We start from the raw sequence: 27,468 nt of genomic DNA on the forward strand, positions 1-27,468 counted from the left end.
TAAACAAACTGCTTGAGTTATGAATACTAATCACTGGTTTTGAGATGTTTACTGGCAGGCAAACAAAGCAAAGGACTGAGTCTCTCTATCAAACTTTGTATTTTGGAATTTGTATGACAAGATCGTAGTAAAACCTAAGAGCCTTTTCGTTTGTGGCAAATTAGTACAGTCTTGATAAATACAGAAGTAAATTAAGATATTGGCTATGAAGAGAATTGCTTGCTTATAAGGAGCTAGCTATGTGGTAGCTGAAATACGGGGTAGAGAAATGGGCTCTGATTTTTTCAAATATCTGCATTCCAGTGTCTCCTTCTTCTTTACTTCCTTTCATGTATTTGTTTTTTAACAACCCTATTGACTTCCTGCCTGGCATAACAGGCTTTTCAAGCAATAAAGGTTTTCATCTGAAAAGCTCACCTTAAGACCTAGTAATTTCAAGCAGCCACATGTAAGGTCCCTGTAAGGACCCTTATTCTCTTCAGAGCTGGGGTCACGTTACATACTAGGCTTTTGAAAAGCAACAACACCACTGCCAAAGTGTCTCTACCCTTAGAGACTTCTCACGTATCGCGTAGCCTTTTTGCTGTCAAATTCCATTGGAGTGCAAATAGTTCAGTCCGTGCTAGGGCTGATGTCACTGAACCGAGTGCATTTAGGATGCGCATCTCTATACTCACTTCATTTGGAAACATATATATATATATATATATGAAGAATGGATCAAGGCATTTTTCTTCCTATATAATTTGGGTGTCTCTTTCCTGTGTTTTAGTCAAATATGTGAGAGTAGTTTATAAATTAGTTGAGCTGGAGTTGCCAAACCTGGCTGTATATCTGAGCAGTCTGGATGGGAAGCCTTTGCAACTGATATTGTCCTCAAGCGGCTGATCATCAGAGCATTTTCCTCCCTTACCCAAACCAGCAAAATGACCACATCCAGCAGGCAGAGCTCTTCTACGTCTATGGTCAACAACTTGGCCAAAATATTCGATCCAAACGCATTGCAAAACCAAGGGCCTGATAATGGAATGGAACCCCACAAAATTCTTCATGTTGCAAGCAGTGATGTCAGCACATCTGAAAGTTTTAACGTCATGGATATGAAGTTTGCCTCCCTTGAACAGAAAATAGATAAGCTGTTGACTCTGCAAGACAATGTCCTTAAGAAGCTTAACAGCGTTTCCCAAGAAATCTCTTGCATTGAAAAAGACATTGAGATTGTAAAGGCGGAAACATCTGAACCTGGATCAAGGATGGAAAGAAACAAAAATATGAGAAGTAACGAAATGAAGAGACTTTGCCTTAAAATGAAAAAATCTCTTTCTGATATAAACAGGAATGCAGAGCGGCAGGTTAAAAGACTAGATGGAATGGAACAAAGTGTTTCAGGATTACAGAAGCTTGTAGGGCCTCTGGTTGAGAAGGTTAAAACATTAGTAATTCATAATTCAAGTGTAAAGCACCATGTTCAAAAACGTAAACTTTGCAAGGCAGATGATTGTACAAAAGAAGCTGGACATCTTTTTAGGATGCACATTTTCTCAGAGACAACAGCTGATGCCCTGCTCAAGAAGAAAAGTGAAAAGGTGAGCCCAGGTTTGTGTTTCATCTTGTCAGGAATCATTGCAAGCTACAGATATGTTCTGCTATATGCTTAGCTTTTTCATTTTGTTAACATTTAAGAGAGAACAACCGATATACTCTAAAAATGAGAAGTATTGGAACAAACTGAGCAAGTTTCAGTGGAAACGATATAGAAAATCTACTGAGTGATAAATACCTTCATTTTTTTTCTGATGATTTCTGTACAGTTGTGAAACATAACTAAGGGTCACTGACATGGGTGACAAAGATTGACACAGACTTCAGGAGGCTTGGGTCCTGGCCATACATTTTACTATCATCTTCTCTGGATTTATAATTATCTGGGGGAATCAAGTTGCAGCAGTCATGTTATATGCAGTGGGGTCTAGAGCTTAGTGAAACTGGTAAAAATCCTTCTTGGGTCAGGGCAGGTACATATGTATGTCCTTTATTTCAAAGAACATCTTAAGTGTGCTGTTCCGATCTGGTATTTCTGCTGACATTGGGGGGGAGGGGGAGACTTCTAAACTGGGATCTGAGGTAAGGTTACCGTAACTGGAGCTGTGGCTTGTGTAAACTTCCTCAGGGGAAAAAATGCCTGTGTCACTGTAACGGGAGTTCTGTTATGTTCTTTACAGGTCAGATTAAAAGACCACAATAACCTCTTGAAAGGCTGCATTGATTATAATAGGGTCTTGTAAGGTAGTTTAACTATTCTTTGTTAAAGAAGCCCAGTAGCATTAGAAAATTAAGGAATTTCTTCTGACAAAATGTGTTGATATTTAATTAACCTACAGTGAACCAAAAACGTTGCCTTTCATACTTTTTTCTGCTTTTTTTTTTTGTCCAAAATAGTTACATACAGGCTTTACTTTTTGACACATTTAAAGAGTAGTTCTTGGGTTTGTTTTTCTAAAGTTTTTGAGCAGGAGAAACATCGTGTGAAGGTATTATTGCAAATGCCATTCCTTGAAAAAAGAAGCACCCAGTATTACTCAGACTGGTCTGGTCAGCAAACCAGGTGTTTTTCAGCTTGGTTGCTCTTACACAACCCCACTTCACAGGTAGACAAGAAGCGTTTGAGCCATCTTAGGAAACTATAAAAATAACAGACAGTGCTGAGTAGCAGCAGCAGAACATCTTGTAAAGCTCTGTCAGCTGAACTGGCTGATCTGCTACTATGTAAGGATATAAAATGTGCAGCCCTGTTTCCAGAGCATCGTTAACTGAAGGGAAAAGTTGCTGCCCTGCTGAAGGAGACTGACAACAAAAGTGTGTTTTGCAGGCCCTTCTTGAACATCAGGTTGGACTGGTTTCAATAAAGGAGTTTTAACAAAAGAGAAGTTTTCTTCTTTTGTACCATTACTTCAATGAGAAAAGAGTGCTTATTTTGAGCATCTGAGTTTAGGGCTTCTTTTACTTTTCAAAACATCAATGAAAACATCTGTTGTAAAAGCGCCATCGCAGTGACACCAACAGGTCATCTCTGTAATGCTGTGATCATTGCAGTTTGTGGCAGAGCTCTACCTGTCTTGGTGAAATTACATATTCATCTAAAGTATTTATAAACAGAATCAGGCCTAGGATGTTAATGAACTGGCAGCTCCTGGAGGCCCGAGTAGGTGCGAGGCGCTCTGCGCTAGAAATGCAGGGTAAGAGAGAGGAGGGGACCGTGTGGGCTTTGCTGGTGAGTTTGTGGGAGCCGGTGGGTGTAGTGGAAGGGGCAGGTCAGAGGAGGAGGCCGTGCTCCCAGCAGGCCAGAGGGGAGCCGGGATGGCAGAGACGCAGGTGCCCAGTGGAGAGTTCAGAGCTGGAAGTGGAGGGTAGGGGGCTTGAACATGATGGCAACAGAGGCAGCCTACTGACAAAGACCCAAAGAGGAGAGTGGTGAGTGGAGTCTCTGTCTTTTTCCAACAGCAGCTCCATTTGTAATCCTCTCCCTGATTAATTTTTGTTTAGGCAGACTCTTGACGATGTTGAATGGACTTGGTAGGAGCTCGTCTAGCATGAGGGCTTAGGAAAGGCGGCACGAGCATGTCTGGAATCATGCTGGTGATATTATTACGTTGTTAATATTTTGTTTGTTTTATGAGATAGCATACATATGTTAGCTTGTCATTACCTTCCTCTCTGTGTGTTTGATTTATTAGTAAAGAACCATCATAAAATTATCAAGCTATCCTGTGAACAACAGCTGGCTTTAGTAAACACTTAGTCATCTTGGGTTTAAGTAAAAACAGACTTGAATTCAGCCCTGCATTAAGAATAATAGAACATAGTATGATATCCTTCAGCAGACTGCTGAGCTTGGCTGTCAGCTTAGTAGGAGCCAGTATTTACCAGTGTTCAGGGACGACTCTCCTTTGCCTGAGGGGTTAGGAACAGCATCTCTGAGCAAGTTAGGGAAAAGACTGGTCTATGAGACACTGTAAAGTTGGTTGCATGTGCCTCTGTCTGCCGTGTATTCAAACTGGGTTTACAAGTGATGTTTCAAATTGTTGTGACAAAAGCAAAAAGAAAAGCAAAGGAATAGAGAAATAGGGGATCTCACCCTTGCAGAGTTTTATAGCTAAAATGTACCACTGATACCTGGTGGCATAGCAATGAACAAACCTACCTGATTATGCAGAAATCAATCTTTGCTTCTGTAAACACAATCCTTATCACTGTCTCTGGTCCTCACCTGATGACAATTTTGAACAATGCTGACTTTGCAGAAGTGCTGGCTGCCAGACAGTAAGACCAACATCTCTTTTATCCTGGGTGGATTCTGTATGGCAACACTGAGCAACCCTGCAATCACTTTAGACATACAGAGTCCTATTCTGTTTCCTTACGGCTATGAGCAAGGTGATCCATTCACTACAGCTAATTTGGAAGGACAGTACCCGCTTTTGTGCACTGCTGGAGATGGTCAGATGTTTTGGATGATGTGCCTATTTATCATCCACCCTGCCCTAGCTACAAGTAAATGCCACCTCTTAGTTCTAACTGCTGAGCTGTCTGACAAATACTTGTCTGCCCCCAGCCTGGTTCTGCAAAATAATCCAATCATTCTTAATTACTCCTAGGTGGTGCAATAGGTGGCCATGGATACATCTGGATAAGGCAATGGATTGTGTTTAGATACTGCTTAATCACCTGCCTTCCCATCCTTCCCTCTTTAGAGGGAATAAAGCTCTTTGCTTTATTAATTGTAGGATTGTTTTTTCATTTTTCATAACTGGCTCATTTTACAGAACCAGATTAAGCAGAGAGCAGTGGAAAAGGCAGAACAACAGGGAAGGAAGAGGGGGAATGGGAAAAAGGTAAAGAGGGGGTGATAAGCAGCTGGGGTGTGTAATCCCTCTTCTGGCTTCAGCAGCAGCTGGAACAGTTTCCAGATCACAGGCTCCACAGGGACGTTTTTGTGCTCTGCAAAATACAGGGATTGCTCTCCTCTGAAGCAAAATTTCTGCTTTCCTGCCTTTTATTGCCATCCTGAAATACCTCCGCTGCCTCATACAGGAGGTTAGTTTATTTCTGTTTTGGGTTGGAGTTATAATATTGTGTAGCCTGCAGACACTTCATGCTTTGTCAGTGCTGCCAAATGTCTTGCAGCCGTTTTCCTCTGAGTGCAGCGTGACCCTATCACCACATGGCTGAGAGGAGTAGCCTGTATTACTTGTCATTTTAAGTTATTTTCTCACTACTACCACCCAGGGAAATCAGCAGTTCTACAGTAAGGGTCTTTAAAAGTCTTGAGGTTTTCCTCAAATTCACCTTTCTAAGTAGTCCGTGATAATCCTGTTGCGGAATGACTCTGTAACTCCATTTTCTGTCCTATTCCTTCCACTTGTAAAGAAAGGGAGTAAAATAATATTTCACTTATTTCCTCCAAATTAAACAGTTTAGAGATTCTATACTATTAACCTGTGAATACTCACCTGGAGAGTCAGAAAATCCCTTTTGTTGCCATCATATGGTGGTGTTGAACTTTCTGCAGTTGCCTGTAGGTTGCCGTAACTTCAATCTCCTGCCATTTCTACAGGCTTTGCCATAGGACTAATAACTATTAGCAGTTTGTGGCAGTTTTCCACACTAAAAACATGCCAGCAGTGGGAGCTGTGCTTTCTGTTTGAACCCTCTGTCCCTCCCGTGCAGGTATCGCACTGCAATCGCAACCCACTGGCTGCTTTAGTAGGAGTCTGCAATGAAACTGTTGTTTGCCATGTGTGTTTTAAGATCCATTCAGCCTCAGTCTATAACCATTCTTCTGATTCCTTCATTTTGCCTACAAATACTAATAGGTCCCTTATGCATTATTTAAATTCTCCCCAGATTGGCCATGTTCTGTGAATTTTTCATATTCCAGACGAATTGTTTCATTTTCTTTTCTTCATCTGTCTGCAAGAGTTTCTGCTGTCCTGGGTGGTTTTGAGGGTGGAGGCTTCCTGCAGAATCTCAGGAGGTGGGTTGTCCGCTGCTTGGGCCAGTCAGCGCCTTTGTCTGCTGTTATACTGGGGAATGTTCTTCTTCCCCTCGGGACTGATGCCTATACCTAAATATGTTCTTGGTAGAGGTATTCCAGTTTTTCAGTGAGCTATATTAGAGTTATAATTCTCTCTCTGACTTTCTCTGTCTACAAAACCGGTATCTTTTCTCCAGACAAGACATTTTCACCTTGTTTTGCCCCATTTTCTCCCTTACTGACAGCCATAGGAGGTTTTTCATGCCCTTCCAATTCAGAATGCTGTTTAATTATGCTTTAATTTAGCCTCTGAAGTTGCTGTCTGCTCTACAGTGTTCCCTGGGTAGGATCCTGCCCTGGGTACTGTTGTCGTGGGTTTGCTCTCTCTACGACTCTGAGGAACACGTGGAATCAAAGCAGGCGCATGAAACCTTGGATGGCTTATGGGCATGACATTAACGCCTGGGTGTTACAGTGACCGTTTCAGGAATCCATTACAATTCCTTTGCAAAACTAGAGAGACCGCATGATGAAGATGAAGAGGTAACTGGTAAGTGTAGGAGAGCAAGACAAGTCAGGTCATCAGAGAGCAGTCCTGTAAAAGAAGAAGGCTCCTTGAAGAGGTGAGACAGTGGTAGGAGGGATTTGCTCAGGCAAGAGGCCCATTCCAGTCATCTAAAATCCACCTTTTGTCATCAGATATCCTAGCCATTTAGTCAGTTTTCAGGTGAGGACTCCTCTCAGCTCCTATCACAAGTCAGATACATCTCCCAGTAATAAGGGTACCGTGATTGAATGCCTCCTCCGGTAGCAGAGTGCCATTGCAACTAAATGTGGGATCTCCACCACACTTTTGATGACAAGGGCAGCCGCTCTGGAACACAATTAATTTGGTGCCATCCTGGCAGCACCCTGGATTTTGCGCACATGTGCACCAGCGAGCAGGAGCAGTGATGGGCGGCGGGGCAGCAGCCCCAGCAGAGCCTGGGAGGAGTCCCACCACATTACGTTCGCTGGGTGCTGCCTGCATGGTGAGGTGCTGCAGGAGAACGTCTGTCTATAAAGGGGAAGTAAAGAGATCCCAGGTCTTTCCCCTCCACCCAAACCCCTTTCATGTTAAATGAAGTGCGTTATTAGGAAACCTGCATTTCTGGAGTCCAATTCAATGTGAGGCATCAAAGCTGTAGGGGATGATTTCTGAAGTTCGTAACCCTTTGGAAATCTCCCAACAGCGTGATTTCCAAAAAGCAGCTTAGGAAGGGCAGTTGAAGAAGTCTGAAGATATCTGCCATTCATATCATTGCATGCTTAGCTCAGACAAGTTAGTAAAGCTGAGAAATACTCTCTTAACAATGAGGCTACTTAACTGATATTGTAGCAATAAATTGCCTGAGTAGTTTGACAAATGGGTGGTTTATGCATGCAGTTAAAAAGATCTGCCACTATTTGGCTTTCAAGCTGGATTTTTTTCCTCCTTTCTCACGCTGTGACAATAGCGGAGCCTGCTTGAGAGGATGAGCCATTTAATGGTGACGGGGAAAATGTGGAGAATAGCACCTAGAAAATTCTGGGGTTGTGGCGCAGGTGCGTGTGAGGCACAGGTGCGCCTGTGAAGCACATGGGACCCTGTCAGTCATCACATATGTGAGGGCATTGAGCAGTATAGAGAAGGGGTGGGTGTGAGGCGTCAGCTATGTTGGTAAGACAAGCAGCCAGAGTCTCCAGTGGCTGTGCATGCCCAATGTTGCCCCTGATTTGTTCAGGTGAGAAACCTAAAAGTGATAGTAACAGGTTGGTTTGATTTTCCAGATGCAGTGAAAGGACATGTGTCCAAGCCAGAGAATGCTGAATGCTCTGCTCTTAGCAGGTGGATTGGTAGCCTCAGATTTGTCGGTCTATTACAGGCCTCTGTGTATTCCAGAGACATTAAAATCATACCAATCAATTGGAGGTAAAAAATCTGCCTCCAAAGCTCTTCTTATGCTGACTCTGTTAAATGACAGTGACTAGACCTCAAGGCAGGAGTGAAGATGTTTAAAAGCAACCTGTTACTATTAGTGCAATATGCTGTGTCTTCACCGTAGCAGATGACATGCTCGAGGCCATGGGCTCTGTCAGGAGCCTGGTTGCATGAAAGCCTCTTCTACTCTTCACTATAATTCTCCCTGTTTTGAGAAGAACGGCCTGGCAGGAGGGAGCATCCATCTGAAACACGACAGCCACTGCTTCTCCAGTGCAGTGGGTGGGAAGTCGGAAAACTGAATTGGGGAGTGGACAAGGCTTTGGCTTCACTGATCTGCAGCTTCTCACCTAGCATGCTGTTATTCCAAGGGATTTTTCAGTGTTTAGTATGTCTTCATGCAAAGGTTGTTACCTCATTACCAATGTATTTTCAAGGCAGCAGGTCACATAGAAATTCTCTTGTATTTCCTAGTGGGGGAATCACGATTCTCATGGCTCAGAGGTTATTTTTGTGTGTGATTAAAAGGTACTTGTGACTTGAGTTTGGTTTATACAGAAGAATTATTTCTTTATCTAGTTCAAGAAGCTCTATAGAGATCATGGAAGAGTCAAAATCTTTGCCTGAAGGTGCCAGCAGTTTGTGTAGCGTAGCAAAAATTAATGACACGGAAGCAGATGTACCGCCTGCCAGTAAAAGCAGAATTCCCATGTGTACGTTTTGTATCATTTATAAGTTTGTATCAGAAATACATTCACTGAATATTTTACATTGCTGGGGGGAAAAAAAGGTGTGTATTGAAGAGGAACACAAAAGGGAAGGAGGGGATGGATTCCAGCTTTGGGGGATAGCACAGGAGGCATCACCACTCATGCTGTTGCCCCAGGGTCTCTGTCGTATGTGATGCATTCTCCCGCCTACCAATGTGGAGATACTGGGAGCGTCCACAGTACCATGCTGAGGTGGCAAAGCCTATGGCTGATTTCTGGCTGTTAGTGAAATGAATTTATCGCAAAGCTCAATTAACTTAAGCATGTTGATAAATGGGTGGTGATCGGGTCTTACACAAAACCAGGATATCTCGCCATAATAAAGCTCTGCAAAGCATCTTAAGGACATGAGAAAGAGACACAGAGTAAGAAATGTGGTTTAGGCATATATGAAGTTTTGTGTCTCGATATCGGCTGATTGAAGTTGAGAATAATGTCTTGACATCGAATGAAATGTGATGGGGTGGTAAACGACCTCTAAACAAAAGTTGGGGCTGCTTCATGAGGCCATTCATTACAAAAATTTTTGCAGTAGGGAAAAAAAAAAGAGTTTTATTAGGTGAATAAAAGGAATTTGAAAGTTACCTAGGAAAACATTCCAAGGGTAGGACTGCTACAGTATAAAGAAGGAATTTAACTAAGTACAGCTCATTAAAAAGGAGTCAGATGTCTATAAAAAACATTAATTTCTCACTGCATTTGAAATTTCTGTTAAACTATTTTATATTTTTATATATAATTGCTTAGTGCTTCATTTCTGCAGTTTTCTAAAGTAGATTTAAATAATTTCTGAAAGTGTTTTGTTTTTTTTTCTCCATTGAGCTATACTGAAGTTTTAGCCTCTGGAATATCTTGCATTATTCTGTTGTCATCACATGGGCTTTTATTCTGTCTCTGTTACTTAGGGTCTAGCAATACTCTGTATGTAAGACTATTTTTAAGTCTGGAAAATGTATTTTTGAAGACACAGTACCAACTTGTGTAGGTACAGACACCTTTTTCCTTTGGTATATTTTGCAGGGTCGCAATGCAACCTTTCATATTTAAACTTTTGTGGAATTAAAATGCAAACTTCATTGAAAGCTTTCGGCTTGTACAAATAGGGAAAATGACTGTAGTGCCATTAACATCATTGTGCATATTCAAGTCATTAAAGAAAGGGGAAAAAATAAGGTGGAGACATAATTCCCACTAAGAAATACTGATTCCTATAATTTTAGAAATTACAGACGGGAAAAAGTCACATGTCACCGAAGTTCAGGAAGAATAATACATAAATAAATAAAATCCCATTAGGGATTAAGTTAGAGAGACCCTTAAGAAACACTGCTAACAGACTGAAGGAAGAGGAGTGTTATGAAGAGTAGTCGGGTGGGATGGATGTCGTTAAACCACCACACCTTTTGGATGAGATTTTCAGAGGAGCGTGACGGCCTTGGGCGCTCACGACCTGTGGGCTCTCGGAGCAGCTGGCTTGACTGCATGGGGTTGGACATTGCGAGGGTGCGTACCCCGACAAACTACAGGGAGGTCTTTGTGCCTCCCGTGGCATGCAGCCGGCCGGGAGGGGCACGTTGACTTCCGTCAGCTCCAGGGAACCCGGCACAATCCCACCCTTTACAGGGAAGAAATAATGAGCAAAGGTTTGTGCTTTTATTGCCAAGTCAAGATTTGGCAAGTCGAAGTCACATGTCGCTACAAATAGCAAAACATGGAGAAAACTGGGATGCTCGTGTATAGACTACTCATGTGTCTATCCAATATTTAGTCCTTATATTTGTATTTCTTATTCTAGTGCACTACTGATCCTGTATTTATTGCAAATAGCTACATTTATTGATTCTGAAGAATACCAGTAAATGTTTCATTTGTATTCTTTTTTTTTTTCTCATTTAAATTAGTATGAGCTCCTCATCTGCTGTTAAAATATAGGAGATCAGAAATGATGCTTGAATAAACACTGTAGTAATTTATGTAACACCCTGGCAGTTTCAGATACTCGGCATCATCCAGTGTTCCACTAGATGGATTTTCAAAAGCTGGCTTCTGTATTTCACACCTGCAAACTGCAGCAATATTTAGTAGGAAGCAGTGTGTGCCTGCAATTAATTCTGAATGCAGAAGTGAAATCTGGCCCCGTGCATCAAAGAGCTTGGAGGCCGTTTCTTCGGTTATTTGCTCAGCTGACTGTATTTGATCAGAGCTGATGTCCTCAGCAGTACGGTGAGGTTGACATGCTTACAGGAATCCAATCGCATTATGAATTGCAGTCACATTGCAGAATGAATAAGTCCGAGGCTTTACCCTACTTCTTTTAGTGCTTTTCACCATTAAAAAAAAACAGAGTGAGCATTCGTTGAGTCTCTGTGATCCGTCTGGAATCATGACATTTATATTTAAGTTCCATGTGAACAAGGCTCCAATTTATATTTCAAGAGTACTTACCTAGTTGTATTTAGACCTTTTTCATTTTGTAGCTTGCAACTTCCTGGGACCAACTGCATCCCAAATAGTTGTCAATCACAGTTCTTATGCTCATATTACAGTTTCTTTGACTGTTGCAGATCAAGATTTTCTGAACAAGTCCTGCTGAAATCCTTTCATGCAGTTTCATCCAGTTTTTCTCAACTCTTTGCTTCTCATGGAGTTCCCTTTCCCTTGAACTCAGTTTTTATAGCGGATACGCATTGCTTTAATTTCATGCCTATTTTCTATATAGCCTGATGAAATTAAAACAAAAAAAATAAAGCATAAAAAAATGCAGAAGGCTTACCAGAACAAATGTTTAGTAATGGGCCTGATTCATGCGCAGAGTACAAAAAGAATAAGCAGTGGGACTGCTTGCATGATTAAGACATTCAATATTAAGTGCCTGGCCCTGTATATTTTGTTGAAATATGTATTACACTGCTTCAGCTCGTAGCTCAAAGACCAAAAGTAGTCTCTCTGGAAAATATTTGGAGGTATCTGCATTTTTCACACCCTGTGGATCTACTAATAATGATAGTGCCAGTTTCATAGTACTGTGAGAGGAAGAAGGCAGGTGGAGAAGGAGCACCGAGCAACAGCAAGCACCATGGTTTACTGTGGTCACTGTCTTACCACACGTCTAGGAGTGGCCGATGAAAAAAGACACTGAGCAAATGGCATAGGAATATGAGTAAACAGCCATAAAGGTAACAGTAATAGCAGTTTTTGTGAGGAGCTGGCCTGGTGTAAAGCACCTCTAGATGTCACTGTAACATTGTAAAATGTAGATAAGAGAAAGCTACAAAAGCTGACATTATGGTTTATATGCTCTGATTCCTGGTAACTGTTTTGGTCAGCCTGTAATAAATTATTGGATCATTAAAGATGCTGTTACCAGATGTTGATTAACAGCAAAAAACTTTCTGAAATCTGTCAGTAAGATTGTTACCGAACATTTTACTAGAATATTAAATATTCCTAGATTTGGTTTAACTAACCTAGTTTTTAACAGCAAGAGCTAGTGCAGGCCAACCGCATTTTTGGATGTTTTTTTCTTTTAGTCGCTGAGGCTCAATCCTGATCTTTTCTGGGCTGTGTTTATGCAAACACTGATGTTGATTTCAACTGAGATCATTTCTCTTGCTTTACACTGGTACCAATCTGATCAGCTTGGTAGTGATTAAAATAAGGACTATCATTTATAGAAAAAGTGTGAGTTAGAACACAGAGTACTTGGATTTGACCAAAAAAATAAGGCTGCAATTTCATGAGGAACAATACAGCATGAACACCATATACACTAATACATCAATTGCCTTCTCCACAGGTCATCAAAGAAAAGTCACGCTTGAACGAGACAGGAACAAAAGAGAAGAAGCCACCTGATTCAACAGGTTAGAATTTTTTTTTTTTGATCAGTTTCCAGTTCCTAAGGGTACAACTGCACAGAAATAGCCATGACTCTCCTGAGCAGCTCCAGTGAAGTTGGTTGTATTATGTGTGTGTTCATCAGCATGAATGAGAATTGTCCGAGCAACCGACTTTTCACGTGCCTGTGCACATGGTGGCAAACTGCTCAAAAAAGTGCTTTGTATGAGGAGTTTATTAACCTTGACTTGGCTGACAATAACTTTGAGTGAAAAAAACGTTTTCCAGCGCTATGTCTGAAAGGAAGAGTTTGTGACCCATGATATCCCTGTTTGAAAGAAGTACTCTGCACTTGCTTAGGAGACATTTATACTGACCTTGAAAGTGGGAGAGGAAATCAAGTGCCTAGTTCAAAATGCAACACAAGTTATGCTAAGTGTGCAACTGTACTTTAATATTGTTACTGACTATGAGAGAATTACTGATGGATTCCTTGGTAATCTGTTTACTTACAGAGGGGGTCACCGAGAAAAGCCAGTCCTGCTCTCAGGAAGAAGTTGTTGATAAGCTCAACAAGGAAAATGCCGAGAGGGAAAGCTCTGTTCTGCTTCAGATGGATCCTCCCAAATTTCATACTGAAGGGCCAGAGGAGAAAGGACAAAGTTTGGCTTTTGAAAGCTATTACAAATACAGGAGAAGCTCTGTTCAGAAATCCTTCACTGCAGAAAAGCAGCAAGAAGAATATGCTGTTGATGATGCTTGTCAAAGGATAACTGGGCAGGAAATAGAGAGTGAGCCCCCAGGAGATGGGGAGAGGAAGGAGGAACATCAGGTGCCTGGAGATGAAAGACAAGAGGAGAGGGAGAATGAAGGGGAGCGAAATGCTGATAAGAGTGAAAAAGAAGTTGAGGAACCACCAGCTTCTTCCCAAAATGAAGATGAGGCAGGACGAAGCCATGATCAAGAGGAACCAGAGGGAAGGTAAGGTCTGAAGCTCAGGCTGCACATTCTTAAGAGACCCATGCTTTAGAAAAATGGGTAGTTCAAGTTTCAAGTCAAAGTGGTTAATGTAAATACTGGTGAAAATCCAGCCCAATACAAAAGTGTAAAATGAGTTTATCTCTCTGATCTGAGCTCTAAGCTGAAATTATACCCTTAAAAAGGACAGGCAAACAGTCTACCATACATGGTACTAGCAGTGTGCTTTGGTTGTTTGCTTGGGAAGTAGGTTAGGAACATGGGAATTATGTTTGGCTGTTCTTCATCTCTGAGGAGAATTCTCCTGTTGTTATGTTTATATACTGCAGCATCATATCACCTATGAGCAAAGTAAGGTTAGGTTGGGCCATGTACCAATTGGGAATTAAGTTACTGCAAAATGTAGTAACTTAAGGGATAACATAAAACTGTGAAACTTTGCCCAGGCAATTAAACTGATAAATTTGTTTACTGCAATTCTTTCTTTGCTGCATTGATATATAGCCCTTCAGGGATAAACCAGTTTAAGCTTTCAGGAACCTATATGAACAGAGTGAAATCCCAATGCTCTCCCATTGCTTTAAAGGTGAGATTGATAGCCAAATGTTAAATTTAGAAGAACTCAGGCGAGGATTTCAGTAATGGAGAAACATTTGGCTGTCATGATTAACTTAGGGGTCATTTTTATTTCTCAAAGTGAATATTAAAAGAGTTTATTTTACACCATGAAGCAAAATAACCTAATGTTATTTGAATGCAATATATGCGTAGGCATTTTTCACCTATGTTTCTAAAATTGCACTGCTTTAAGTGTACCCTGCTCTAATGCCATGTTTTGTCCTTGCAGGTGTAAAGGCTGCGAAAAAGGTACAGGAAATTATAGTTCAGTCACTGAGTAGACCTGCCAATTTGAGCACAGCGGTAGCAGTAAGCATCGAGTGAATGATGAAGGCCTAGTCAAAGATGACAACAAAAAGAGCAGGCTAGATGCAGAAAGTGCTGATGGTATATGTAAAACTAAAAAAGCTCTTACAGGAAGTATTCCTAAAGGCAAAGCATTTGATTACACCGGTATTACAGTGGCGATCAGAGAGAGACGTCCATAGAAGAGAATGATTTCATGATTGTAATTAGTAGGGGGAAAAGGTGTGCATGGTAGCTCTGATGGGAAGCAGTTGTTCATGGGCCACATCCTAAGCTGATGGGAAATAACACGGTTGTGTTTGCTTCCATCTTAGAGGCTTCTGTTCTGGCAGAAATTAGTCACAACTAATTTGCTTCTGCCACAACTACTCCACTAATATGATCCTCTTTCCCTCTCGTTTTAACAACAGAGCTAAAACTCCTAAGTATACAGTAGTGGGAGAAATTATATCGTGTGTGGCAAAATTAGTTGACTTGTGGAAGTGCTGAGAACGCATGTTAACACAGAATCTGCAGTGCTCTGGATGTAGCCTGTAAAACCAGCTTGCTCATATTTGTACCATTGCAATCTGAAGCGAGAACAACTGCAGCCTATAAAATAGATATAGATTTTTGTGTGGATGCCTGACTGATGCTGTTGATGTTTTTTCTAATATTAGACCTACAGCTTGAGAATTTCAGTGCCTACCCCTGTGTATGAAATGATGGCACATGAGAGGATGGCCTGAAGGATTTGAAGATACATGTGTGTGCGTGTGCATGCATAGGACTCAGAATGAATTTCTTTGCTTTGGGAATGGGGGAAGAGTGGGAAAGTGAAACATTTATTAAATGTTTGTGCTAGGCTCTTGTAGCAGGAAACAGGAGATAGTGTACTAAAACTTCAAACTCTATAACCTGTCCTGAGCTCTAGCAGATTGTTAGGGATGACATTAAGGTTAGAGTGTCTCTCTTGGAGCATCTTTGTTCTGTAATGGGAGATCGTTCTTGAATACGAAGAAATCTTCTCTGGTGTGCAGGAAAAGAAAAATAGAAGGTCTGTCACTTGGAAAATCTTGAAGGCTAAAACTTAGGCATATTTTTAAAGAGGCACCCCGGCCTCTGTAAAAGAACACTTCCTTGCCCACAGTTTGGTAACATTTGGGAGCTGAGCTTTCAGAAAGATACTTTCTTCTGTCACTTACATGCTGGGGCCCTTGGAGTTTGTGTTCTTAGAGTCAAATTCTGCCTTTAGGGTAGAGGTTTTCTTGGCATTTTGTGGGTCTCGGTAACATGCAAAGGCCCATACTTAAGGACGTGCAATTCAAACTCTGCAGAATCCCAAGTAGGTGGCAAACTTCCAGAAGCACCGGCTTTTCACAATTCCTTGACCATGAACTAACTTCCTGACCATGTAAGTTATTAAGACTGTCAAAAAAGAAATCTAGGTACACAGCTGGTGTCCTGGAAAAATGGACATTCACTGTGAATAAGGACAATCTACTGCTACATTAATGACCAAAGTGTTCCTGCCAGCTACATGCTGTCATGGGTTTTTTTTTGTTTGTGTTTTTAATCATTTTCACTGGAGTAATGAACGGTTTTAAAATTGCTCAACAAGCCTCACACAAAAGGGAGCCGGCATTCCAAACCAGAGAGCTCATGTTGAAACGCTGGGGCTCTAGCCCTCCCAACCAGTTGAAGAAGTATTTGTCACTTTGGTCAGCCAAAGGTCACTCTCGGGCTTATCAATCAAATGAAAAACAACGTGGGTATGAAATTGAAGTTGCAACACCCTGCAAAAAATCCAAAGAGAAATTAGGCATGCAGGGCTGGTCTCCAGCAGGGATTTTGACATCAGGATGGCAGAGTGGTCCAGCATGTGGAGGTCCGGACAGTAATACCAGAGACCTGCATTTGTGCCGAAACTCCATAGCTGCTGCAGTGTGATGTTGGGAACACATCCCTTCTCTGTGCCCCTCTTTACCTTTTATCTGCCATCTTTTTTTAAGGACAGAAATTCTTCAGAGCAGCACGTGACAGTTACCATGTGTCCTACCACACCGGGTCCTGAGCCATACTGGAAATCCCAGGTGCTGCCTGCCAGGGTGAAACTCCCTCATGTGCACAAGCTCTAAATGTGATCTTTAAAGGTGATGACCACACTGTGGAGAATGACAAGTTGTGTCAATCAGTAGAGAAGGGGATTCTTCACTATGAACAGCAAAAGCTGGGAAATAACTTCTTCTAGCTGGGCCTAGAGGAGATCTCAGCATCTCTTCCTACTCCACTGGAGAGTTACAGTACATACTCACCTATTAACAGTCCCTGAGGGGAAAAAAAATCAGAGAAAAAGCTGAATTCCTTCCAAACAAATTGCTGAGGCCCTTTGTGGGCATGAAGCTACATTGGTTTAGTCTAGCAGTCTTCACTTTGCCTCTTGCTACTGTTGTGCAGAAGATGCTAACTTAATAAAGGAGTCCTTGTCTTAGTAGTGTAGCTCCCCAACAACACCCTGTTTTCTGAGCCAGAGCTCCTGGAATAAAACCCTTCTTAAATAACAGAGAAAGACCTTTCTATAAAACTTATAGTAGGTGTATTCAGTTCTTAAATGAGCTTATCTGGGGAAAAGAGGGACTAAAATGCGAGACAGACAAGCCCTGCATGTGACCACTCATATGCTATCTCTCTGTTTTGTCTTTTGTAGATAATAGTACTACTCCACCGGCACCATTTGATCACCGGATTGTCTCAGCCAAAAGGGTGGGGATCAGCAGTTACTATAATGTCAGCGAGAATGAAATCCTGGGAGGGTAAGTCAGGTGAACCAAATCAACATGGAAAGCAAGGCACAAATTTACAGCCAAGCACGCCGGGAGGTGAATGGAAGCAACATGCCTTGCTAGAGCTGAAGTCATGAAAGTCTAAGCTCTAACAGTGCTTTAGAGAGGGATGAAGACAGGAGGCTGATTTTACTGTGCGAATGAATTTTGGCTTAAGGTTTGGTATCAGCAGACTTGGCTTGTATTGTTCTAGGTCAGCCAGCTGCCCTCAGGCTTTATGACAGGGCTCCTAGGATGCTGTAATACTTTACCTCACATTGAAGCCAGCAGGACATAGAGACATGTTGTAGCCTTCTTTCTCTCAGTGGGTCCCATCCCTGAAAACATATGCATGTTTTCAGATAGATCAGCAGGCTAATCTGACAGGCCATGTAGTTACTTGATCTCTCACACTGACATGGTTTAGGAGAGAGTGATATTGTCATTTTTGATGGCAGTATGGTCTTGGGTAAGGCTTTGTTTCATCACGAAATCACAGCCTCCCTTGGAGGAGAATGATGAGATGGAGAGTGGCAGATTGCGCACATAAGTGAGTTATTATCCTTACAGTATGTGGGCTTCCCTGGGATTAGTCATTGCATGTTATGAGGTGAGTATAGTGAATCATGCAAGTGGGATAATATCAGCTAGAACAGCGTGTGATTTTGGTGTGCCTAAATCAGTAGTAACAAGTCTAATCTACAGAACAAAATAGCAGCAATAGAGCAACTGAAATGGAACCCAGTAGGGAGAGGATAATTTCTGTTGTTTATAACCTAGTTTGCATTCAGTACCACTGGATGATTTTTTTTCTCCTTTTTTTACCTAGAGGGCGATTTGGTCAAGTGCACAAATGTGAAGAGAAAGCAACAGGTCTCAAGCTAGCAGCCAAAATTATAAAAGCGAGAGGTCCTAAACAGAAGGTTGGTAGAATGTGATATTAGTCTTTTGTTCCCCAATGGATCCCACACTGTTCTTCAGCTGCACAGCAGACCATAGCCAAGTGGCTCACAAGTCACCACACTCATAGGACCTGGACTACCATTGGCTACCATTGGTAGTCCAGGTTCTGGACTAGTTCTATTTCCCTTCTCCTCCAGAACTTCTAGTTAACTCATCAAAGTCCTCTTTTTGGATTTTCTCTTTTTTAAAAAAAAAATCTTAATTTTTCCAACTTTCTTTTCAGCTCTTTGTGTTTCTTTGGCTTTCCATTTTTTCTTTCTGCTGTTAATTCTATTAGTGTTTTCTTTAATGGTAAAAGCATTTGTCAGGCCTGTGACATAGCATATTCCCTCCCAAGCACACTGTAGCCTTTGCTGCAATGACTTGATGTCACTGTGAGGAATGCTGTTAACAGGCATGATCTGGGCTCCTGACATCAACACAAATACGGGTGAGAAGAATTAGTCTGGCCTGTTTTACAGACCTCATGGCCATCTGGGGCTTGCTTTCACAGGAAAGACATGCATCGCATCCTTTGTGCGACAGTGGTGTCATTAAAGGCATTCAAGGGTGGGATTTGTCTCAGCTAACTGGGGTTGCTAAGGTATAGCTGTGGCCAAGCTGATCACCAAGAATCCCCTTACAGTCAATGGAGAGAGATTGGCACCACCAGAGAATGATTCAGCCCATCCTAAACTGCACGTTTAAAATAGTTGGGCTGAATGGAGGTACCAGTCTCTCTCTCCTGACTGCAAAGGGAGGTTTTGAGGACTGTCCTGGACTTTTCTTACACAGCTTGATTTTGTATACCTACAGGTGGTTGAACCAAGTCCTATTCTGCTTCTCTCTTTTCTTTACATCCCTGTGAACTTACCACTTGTCCATGTGGGCTCTCCCCTTCCTTTTCCCCCAAAATAGCTCATTACTGAAGCAGTCCCCTACAGTCCATCTGCCACTGCAGGAGCAATCAAAGGAGAAGCCTGTGTTTGGTTGCCACAAGTGAAAACGTGAAGATGATGTAGATGTCTGGTTCAAACTATGTCCTGTTTCATGTATCTTTCTTACAGAAAAGGCTTTTGTAACAATACTAATGACTCTTTACAGGATGAAGTAAAGAATGAAATCAGTGTCATGAACCAGCTGAATCACGTGAACCTCATCCAGCTATATGATGCCTTTGAATCAAAAAATGACATTGTACTAGTCATGGAATAGTAAGTGTGTTCTTTTCTTTCCCTTTCTGTTTTTACCACTTTTGCTAGAATTGTCCATTTTCTTCTTCCTTTCTCCTGAAATTAGAAATAGAGCTTCTTACAGGTGGAAAGAACATGAGAAAGATATTCTCAGGAACAAAAAAAAAAAAAAAATGGAATTAAGAGAAAAGTTTTCCCATGCAGCCATTTATGCATTTTTTTCCAGTGATGTGCCACATTCCTCGTGCTGTAAAGCCACAGCTTCATTTGAAGATAGACCTGTGTTATAAATCTTCTCTTTAATTTCAGATTTTAATTTGTGTCAGCTAAGAAACAGAATATCTCCAGTTCTGTGAGGCAAATGAGAAGACATCTTACACCAAAGAGGAGCCAGCTGTAGGTGTTGTACCTCATCCCTATACTGGGTGCCTGAATGGATAAACCCGTTTTTTATGCTGGGTTATTGGGCTAATTAGGCACAAAATAGCTTCCTTAAAGCCAAGTTATGCAGATGTTGTCTTAAGGAAGCCGAAAAGGGCATAACTAAAACATCAAAAGGCATGGCAGAAGATTCAAAGTTACGTGAGTTTGGCTGTTCTGGACATTCTCAGATAGTCCTCTGAATTTGGTTTACGTGATTAGCATATCACATAAGGTAAATATCTGGGTAGCTATGAATGGGTAAGCTGGAGGCATTCTGAAATGTGATGAGAAATTAAGAAGTCATTTTTGTTGACTTCAGATAGTTTCAGGTTGAAATTTTGGATCATGGCACTCTTAAACTCTGAGGGAGGAGACCGTGGATTTAAATGCAGATTCTCCAGCATGTTGTCTTGGTTTTCCATGTGACTTCATTAATTTCACTGGTACAAAATGATGACTGAAGACAACATAAGGTTCACATCTCAAGACTTCTGTACTTATCAATGGATGGGAGACTGGACTCTCAGGCCTTGAAGAAGTTCAGGCCAGTAGGCATCAGAACCCAGTTCTTGGAAAGCTCGGATCAGAGTACAAGCTCATATTGTAGAGCCACCTTACTGAACTTGACTGTGAATGATTAAAATAGTCAATAGCATAAATTCTGTATTACTCTAACTGCATGGGATTGGATTTGGATTTGGTTACCACTTTATTGTCTTTCTCTCATCAGTGTGGAAGGAGGAGAGTTATTTGACCGAATTATTGATGAAAACTGCAATTTGACAGAGATGGATACCATCTTGTTCATAAAACAGATCTGCGAGGGAATTCAGTACATGCACCAAATGTACATTCTTCATTTGGATCTCAAGGTAGAGAATTGAGATGTATGTTTTGTGCAATGACAGCTGTGAGAACTCTTATTCTTAATGGTAGGCCATACAGCTTAGCAGATTCCCATGGCAGAAACAACAAAGGGCCTTATTCTGCTTTCCTTAGACCAATGTGTATTGACTTTAACCACCCTGAGATGTGTTAAATTACTACAGGAGTAAGTAAATTAGATGAGAATTGTGGTCGTATGTCATCAAGCCTCATAGTGCTTGAATTTTTCACAGACTGATTTTACAGAAAGTCAGCAGCTGACTACAAATATCTTGCTATTTTCAATTTTGGTATTTGGATCTCAAGATATTGTGCAAATATTATTTAATTCAACTGCACAAGATCTATGTTTTACACATCAGCTATGGGGTAGCAGTTATCCTCTTTTTTTACCATGCAGACACCAAGGCATGAGTGAGTGGAACTAAATTCAAGGGTCATTCAGGATCAGTGGAAATCCTGCACATCTTTCTGAGGACTACACTACACTGCCATGGTCATGAAAAGGCATCAATAGATAGCCAGCTTAAGGGAAAATATATTAAAATGTACTTGCTAAAATGAAAGAAATAAAAATAGTCAGTGGCTGATGTAACAAATACAGTATGTCTGTGGTGTCTTAGGCAATAGCTGCTAGTATAGCTGAAAGCCCAGAGAAGAGTGGCACAGAATCTGCCATGTATTTGCTTAGTTACCTGAACTATTCAACTATATACACAAAAAGTCCCCTCACTTCTTTTTAAAAACAAATCCACCAATTGCACATTCTTACTCTGGTTGACTGCTAATGGTTAACTGTCACATTTGATGAACATTTGTTGTAAAGGTATTTTTCATTACACTGTACATTTGAGCCTGCTTCTTCTCCCTTAACCCAAGTTTTTATCAAATAATGTTTCTTACCTCTGTTTAGTGCAGGAATAAAACGGGATGATGTCTTTAGTTTTATGACTGGCTGTAAAGCTTCCTAGTGACCCCTGAGCTTTGCAACAAAGCAAAAAGAAACAAAAAGTGCACAAGACAGTTTTCTCTTTGGTGAGATATTTATTACGGCTGCTGTTTTTGGCTTGTAATAACTGAGTTAATATAGTACATCTTTAAGGTTGTTAGCATATATATATTATTGCAGTGGTTAAGCAAATGAGCAGAAGCTTGCTGGGACCTGCTTCACTTGCTAATCAATGACCAGACTCACTTTTCTCTTTATAAACATCCAGTTACCCAGAAACCTGTCAAGTAGAAGTTTGCACGGTTCTGTGGGACACATTAATTATGCTCTTGGAGATGGCACAGTTTTAATATGAGGTCAAATTGCTGACAAAAAGATACATATACAGTCCAAGAAATTCTTCCCAGAGACCTGTTTTCATGTGCTTGCCAGCTATGGCTTCTCCCTTCTGTTTTGCTTGTTTATAGACTGCTGTCAGTAACAAATGAGTTTGGGAAAGAAAGCTTGAAATTGAAAGAAAATCTTTCTGACCATAATCATCCAGGACCTCAGAAACTATGGACGTGGTGTTTAAAAGTCCTATGGCGTTTAAAAGTCCTACATGTAAAATGAATTAGTAATGGTGACAAAGGTTAACTAATGTTTTAAGTGGTGAGGGCTGTTTTGTTTCAAACAGGACTCAATGAGCAACAAGATGGAGTAGCTATAAAACTGCTGGCAGTGAATATGAGACTGTATTTTAGGTATTTACATTTCAAAGACAATTGGCCAAATTCTGTTCTCAGTCCCTTCTGTATGAACTGGGAGTAATTCTAGGAAGTTAATGGATTCCTGTCAGGGAAGTGAAGAACAGCATTTGGCCCTATGAAAATCCAGAGGGATTTAACCTGTGAATCCTACCTTTTGCTAAAATACCTGAGAAAAGCATAAAGTTGATGTGACTAGCTTAATCTGTCAGTATTCAATCAGACAGTTACTGCCAGAACATTTGTGAACTCAGAAACTTAAAGCTGTGAGATATACTTCAAAGCCCAACAAATTCATTTTGGTTGTTGTTTTTGGTTTTGTTTTTGTTTTTTTTTTAAATCAGTGTCAGTTTATTAAGGTCTGTAAAATCACAGTGCCAGCATCCTAAAACCCCTCTTTGGAAGTCTGCATTCTCTGTCCCCCTCCCCCTAATGAGTTCTTTATCTGAACCGCTGCCTTATGTCAAATTGAAAAGCGAAGGAGAAGAAAAAGCATTTGCAAGGCACAGAAAACATGACCCCAACTGCTGTGTGGTAGCAGGGGGGGTACCCATGCAGAGAAATCTGAACAAGGAGGAAAGCAGAAGGTGCTTATGAGATGATTGCTGTGTTTTTAGTGTTTCTCTCCCTAGAGTTTGCTAAAAGCCCAGTTTTTCATACTTGTTTCTCATTAAAGTGTTTTTTGGTTTCTCTTGGCAGCCTGAGAATATCCTGTGTGTGAACCGAGCAGCAAATCAAATAAAAATTATTGATTTTGGATTGGCAAGAAGGTACGTGCATGTGTTCTTGCTAATCGTAAATGAATTAGGAAACAATGAAAACAGTATTACATCTCTACAATGACATATTAGATACATAATGGTCTCCTACTGTTCTTCGGACAAATTTAATGTGGGTCTTTTAACCAGGGATATCTTTTAATAAGGAATGTTTGGAATTGAGTAAAAAAGATTTGTTCAGAAGCCTTTTTTCTGGTAGAAGGGCTGATTCTGACTGAACATGCACATAAGTAGATTGGAACAGCTAAAATGGACAAAACCAGTGGTGCATCTTGTCTGGTCTCATCTCATATGTTACAAGATTCTTCAAAAGAGAGTGTAAGAGACCATCAAGAGCTGTTATAGTATATCCCACGCTATATCACTTTCTAGTTTAATTAGGTACCATAATCTCAGTGAAGGATTTACTGGTTAAAAATTCCATGCCTATGATATGGAGAAGTCCCAAAAGGATGATAACAGCTGCTCTGACAAGTCCTTGAAATCTGAATGTCTTCCTTTGTATAGCAGTTGGGTTTTGCCCTGAAGTATGATATAAAGCTTGCAAACATTTTTCATTCTATATATGGGTGTATTTATTTTTACTTTGTACCTCTGTCTGTCCTTGTTTTCTTACTGAATTTCCTGTATGCTTCTGAAATCCCTCTATGTGCTAAACAACTTATGATACAATTTTAATTAGAGCTATAATTGATGTTTTCTGTTAATGTTTCCATTTCCTAGATATAAACCCAGGGAAAAACTTCGAGTTAACTTCGGGACTCCAGAATTTCTTGCTCCTGAAGTTGTGAATTATGAGTTTGTCTCCTTTCCTACAGACATGTGGAGTGTAGGAGTCATTGCTTATATGCTGTAAGTAGGATTCAGTCTCTGCTTTGTAAGCTGTTTCTAGGTTGAACTGTGTCAGTCATCCAAATTTGTTGTTATACTGGAAGGCTGACAAAATCTGTACCCACAATAGAAAATGTAGGCTTCTTTCCAAATTCCATATTCAGTAATCTCTCCGCTTTTCCAATCACCATGAACTTTTCTTCCTTTTTTCACTGCACATTTCTCATGAGTGTTTGAGCATCACAGTTTCAGAATAATGTAGACTGCTTGGTAAGTTCCTAGTAGGTATGTGCAAGCGTGGTCAGAGGTCTAGAAAATACGACCTGCCATGAAAGACAGTAATGCTTGGTTTGTTGGGGAAGAAGGGCGATTATTTAAACATGTAAATAGAAGAGAGAATGGGAATGGTCTGGAGACTTTGTTGGACAATAACGTGTTGCAAATTAGGCCAGGAGTAACAGAACAATAATAGGTAGCACATTGGAGACAGCGTATAGGAAGGGGAAAAAACAGGAGGATTGAACATATTTTTTTTTTTACTTTAGCCTCAGTGGATTGTCTCCTTTTTTGGGTGATGATGACAATGAGACCCTCAACAATATCCTGTCCTGTAGCTGGGATTTTGAAGATGAGGAATTTCGAGATGTTTCTGATCAGGCCAAAGATTTCATCTCAAAGCTTCTCATCAAGGAAAAATGGTATATAATCCCTGTATCTTTGAAATGTGTGTTCCATGCCATTATGTCACAGTTGTGTCACTTGTGCTGCTCCATTGCAGAACTATCATGACTTATCAGTGGTTTATGTCCGCATAGAATATTATAATGCCACTTCACTGATGTTGTTCATTAGGTCCATAAAGTGATCTGAAGTTACCTGAATGTATTTTTGCTGTGAAACTGAACTTAACTTTATGGATTAGCTGCCATCTGGTGTAGTGTCCTGAAATGACAGCATTGCATGATGGCACAACACATGACCTGTAGGAGATAATTGTCAAATTGTAAGATTCTAGGAAAAACACTTAATAGCATTCTGGTTTTCCTTTAGCTGGAGAATAAGTGCAACTGCTGCCTTAAAACACCCATGGTTATCAGACCACAAGCTCCACTGCAGACTCCAGGTCCCTAAATTTAAATATCCTTGTGCATTGTAGATCTGCCGTTGCCTTCTTGTGTTGTCATATTGCTATTTGCTTTGACTTTTTTTTATCTGTTTTTGAGTCCTCCTTGCTGCTGTATTTCTTGCCACTGTGAGCCACGTGTGTCCCTTTGCTTTTATTTAGCTGTTATAATTTGCATGCTTACACTTGCTCATCAGTTCTTGCATGTCTGGGAAGAAATACATGGTCATGCAGTTGCTGTGTGTTGCGGAGTGGATCCATTTCTTAGCAAAGTGAGACTATTTACAAAATGAGCACTGAATTACCATATGAAAAGAGTTTTCCAGTGGGGGATGGTTCTGCTTCCTGCTTTGAAAACCCTTTCAGGCTCTCCTGAAGTCCCCTACGAGTGCTGTTAGATTTCATCCTACCTCTTCCCAAGGGATACCTTTCCCAACAGAGCCTGGAACCTCAGCCAGTGCACATCTTTGTACTTAAGCACCTTCTTGCCCTTGGAGGGTAGCCAGCTTAGTGGCCAATGCAAAAGAAGCAGTTGTTTGTTCACACGAACAATTCCACTGGGCTGAGTTGGAGGATCAACAAGATTTTAAATCGTTTTGAATATTCCTCTGTTAAGTAGTCAGTGACTTCGGGAGATTCACACTGTTGATGAGCTTGCTGTTAGCTGAATCTAAGTGAGTCCACTCTGTGGGTCAGTGGTTCATGAGGGGATAACTTTAAGCAGGTTTCATAATTTTTACAGCATTTGAAGTGCAATATTCACTTCTTCCTTTGCAGGCAAAGCACATCTATGTTAAATAAAATGGCTGCTGTATTGCCTAGGATGTATATGTCAAGGTGCCTTTTGAACTATAGCCAGCATTAAGAATTAAAAGACCATATTATTAATTAAAATAATCTCATTAAAATAAGAGTAAAGATTATGATGATAAGAAAGCAGCAGTAGCTCTGCTGATGAGATGGTGTGGGTTCTGGGCAGGATGTACTGTGTAGTGTCCTGACAGCTCTGTCCTTGCAAGGTGTTCCTGTTATACAGAGTAAGGATAACAAGAAGCAGTATAAAATAGGAAATAATAACAATCGAATAAATTATTATAATTTTCATTGAAATTTAGTTTTCATTATAATCTCCCAGAACAGCAATGCCCATGAAATTATTAGAAGATTTATAAGTGTGCATACATACTAAAAATAAGAGAGTTTGTCAGAGGAAAGTATCTCTTTAGAGGGTTTCATAGGATACAATTTGACTCCTTTAGTTGGGCTGCAGTGAAGCTCCGATTCTGCAACCTGGGGAACAGTCTGTCTTTTCCAAATGCTACAAGAACACGGGCTGCTTACCTGCTGTGCTGCTTCCTATCACCAGTTTTCTTCTGGGGAAACCCTACCCTAATAGAAACCTTACAACTCGTGTCATCCTTTGTAGCTCCTTCCCCAGTACTTTCTGTTCACACTTCTTGTGCTTTACAAAAATAGCTTCACTAAACACGCTGATGTTGTGGTGTTCTGCCATTACCTTAACTAGAGGTAAGATATGATTGAGCTTCAATTAATGCTCCAATAATGTCATCTGCTTTCTTTTTTTGTTTTTCTTTTCCCCTAGAAGAAGGCTAAAGGTGTGTCCCAGGCACCCCTGGTTCAGTAATCTCTCTGAAAGAGCTGCCAAACAGAAGGTTTGTTTCGCGTCCCAAGTGTTTCTTCAGACATAAGTACTGTAGCCTCTGCGGAAGCAGGGCAGCCGAAAACCTTGCATAGTCCAAAGTGCGCGGTTCAAACTGTGTTCACCACCACCATCCCTGCAGTTGTTTGGAAAGCATTCAAAATGCAAACTGGCCCTATCACTTATACCAAGTCACAGCAATGTGAAAAAAAAATCATATATATGAAACCATACATGCTGCAAACCCTGGCCAATTTAGAGGGAATAGTTATGCTCCCACTGGCTCTCATGGGGCAGGATTTCACCCAATAATTTTTCAGTGTTGAAAGCTTTCAGGTTTTCATGCTGTGGTTAAGAGTACCGTTTAAAAAGGGTAGAAATATGAAAAGTAATTACTTTTTAGCAAAGGCACGGGCCAGACCCTCAGGGCTGCTCCACTAACTGTAATGAAATGAAAGTGAGGTGTCCCCTAAAAGAAGCTGCTCCACACTTCTGAGGACCCAGTTCTGACAGGGCACTTCTCTGCCCTTTTAGCCTGTAGCAACCCAAACAATTTTAACAGAGCATCTCTCAATGTCCTTTTTTTCTGGCTCCCTGTCTTTGCCCTTTCATTAACAAACACTTCATTAGTGG

General features: G+C 40.9%; 1 protein-coding gene across 1 annotated transcript; it reads left to right on the top strand.

Annotated features, from left to right (window-relative positions):
- Positions 1-926: 926 nt before the first annotated feature.
- On the top strand, positions 927-26,820 carry MYLK4 (myosin light chain kinase family member 4; the record flags this gene model as incomplete). Its single annotated transcript, XM_082328297.1, has 13 exons — positions 927-1,586; positions 12,561-12,627; positions 13,117-13,582; positions 14,427-14,446; positions 17,190-17,295; positions 18,134-18,227; positions 19,351-19,460; positions 20,593-20,734; positions 23,142-23,212; positions 23,945-24,073; positions 24,598-24,750; positions 25,103-25,175; positions 26,779-26,820. The coding sequence occupies 13 exons, from the start codon at positions 927-929 to the stop codon at positions 26,818-26,820; spliced, it is 2,133 nt and encodes a 710-aa protein (XP_082184423.1).
- Between the last annotated feature and the right edge of the window lie 648 nt (positions 26,821-27,468).

This window comes from Platalea leucorodia (genome assembly GCF_965183815.1).
Source record: "Platalea leucorodia genome assembly, chromosome: 1".
NCBI classification, from domain to species: domain Eukaryota; kingdom Metazoa; phylum Chordata; class Aves; order Pelecaniformes; family Threskiornithidae; genus Platalea; species Platalea leucorodia.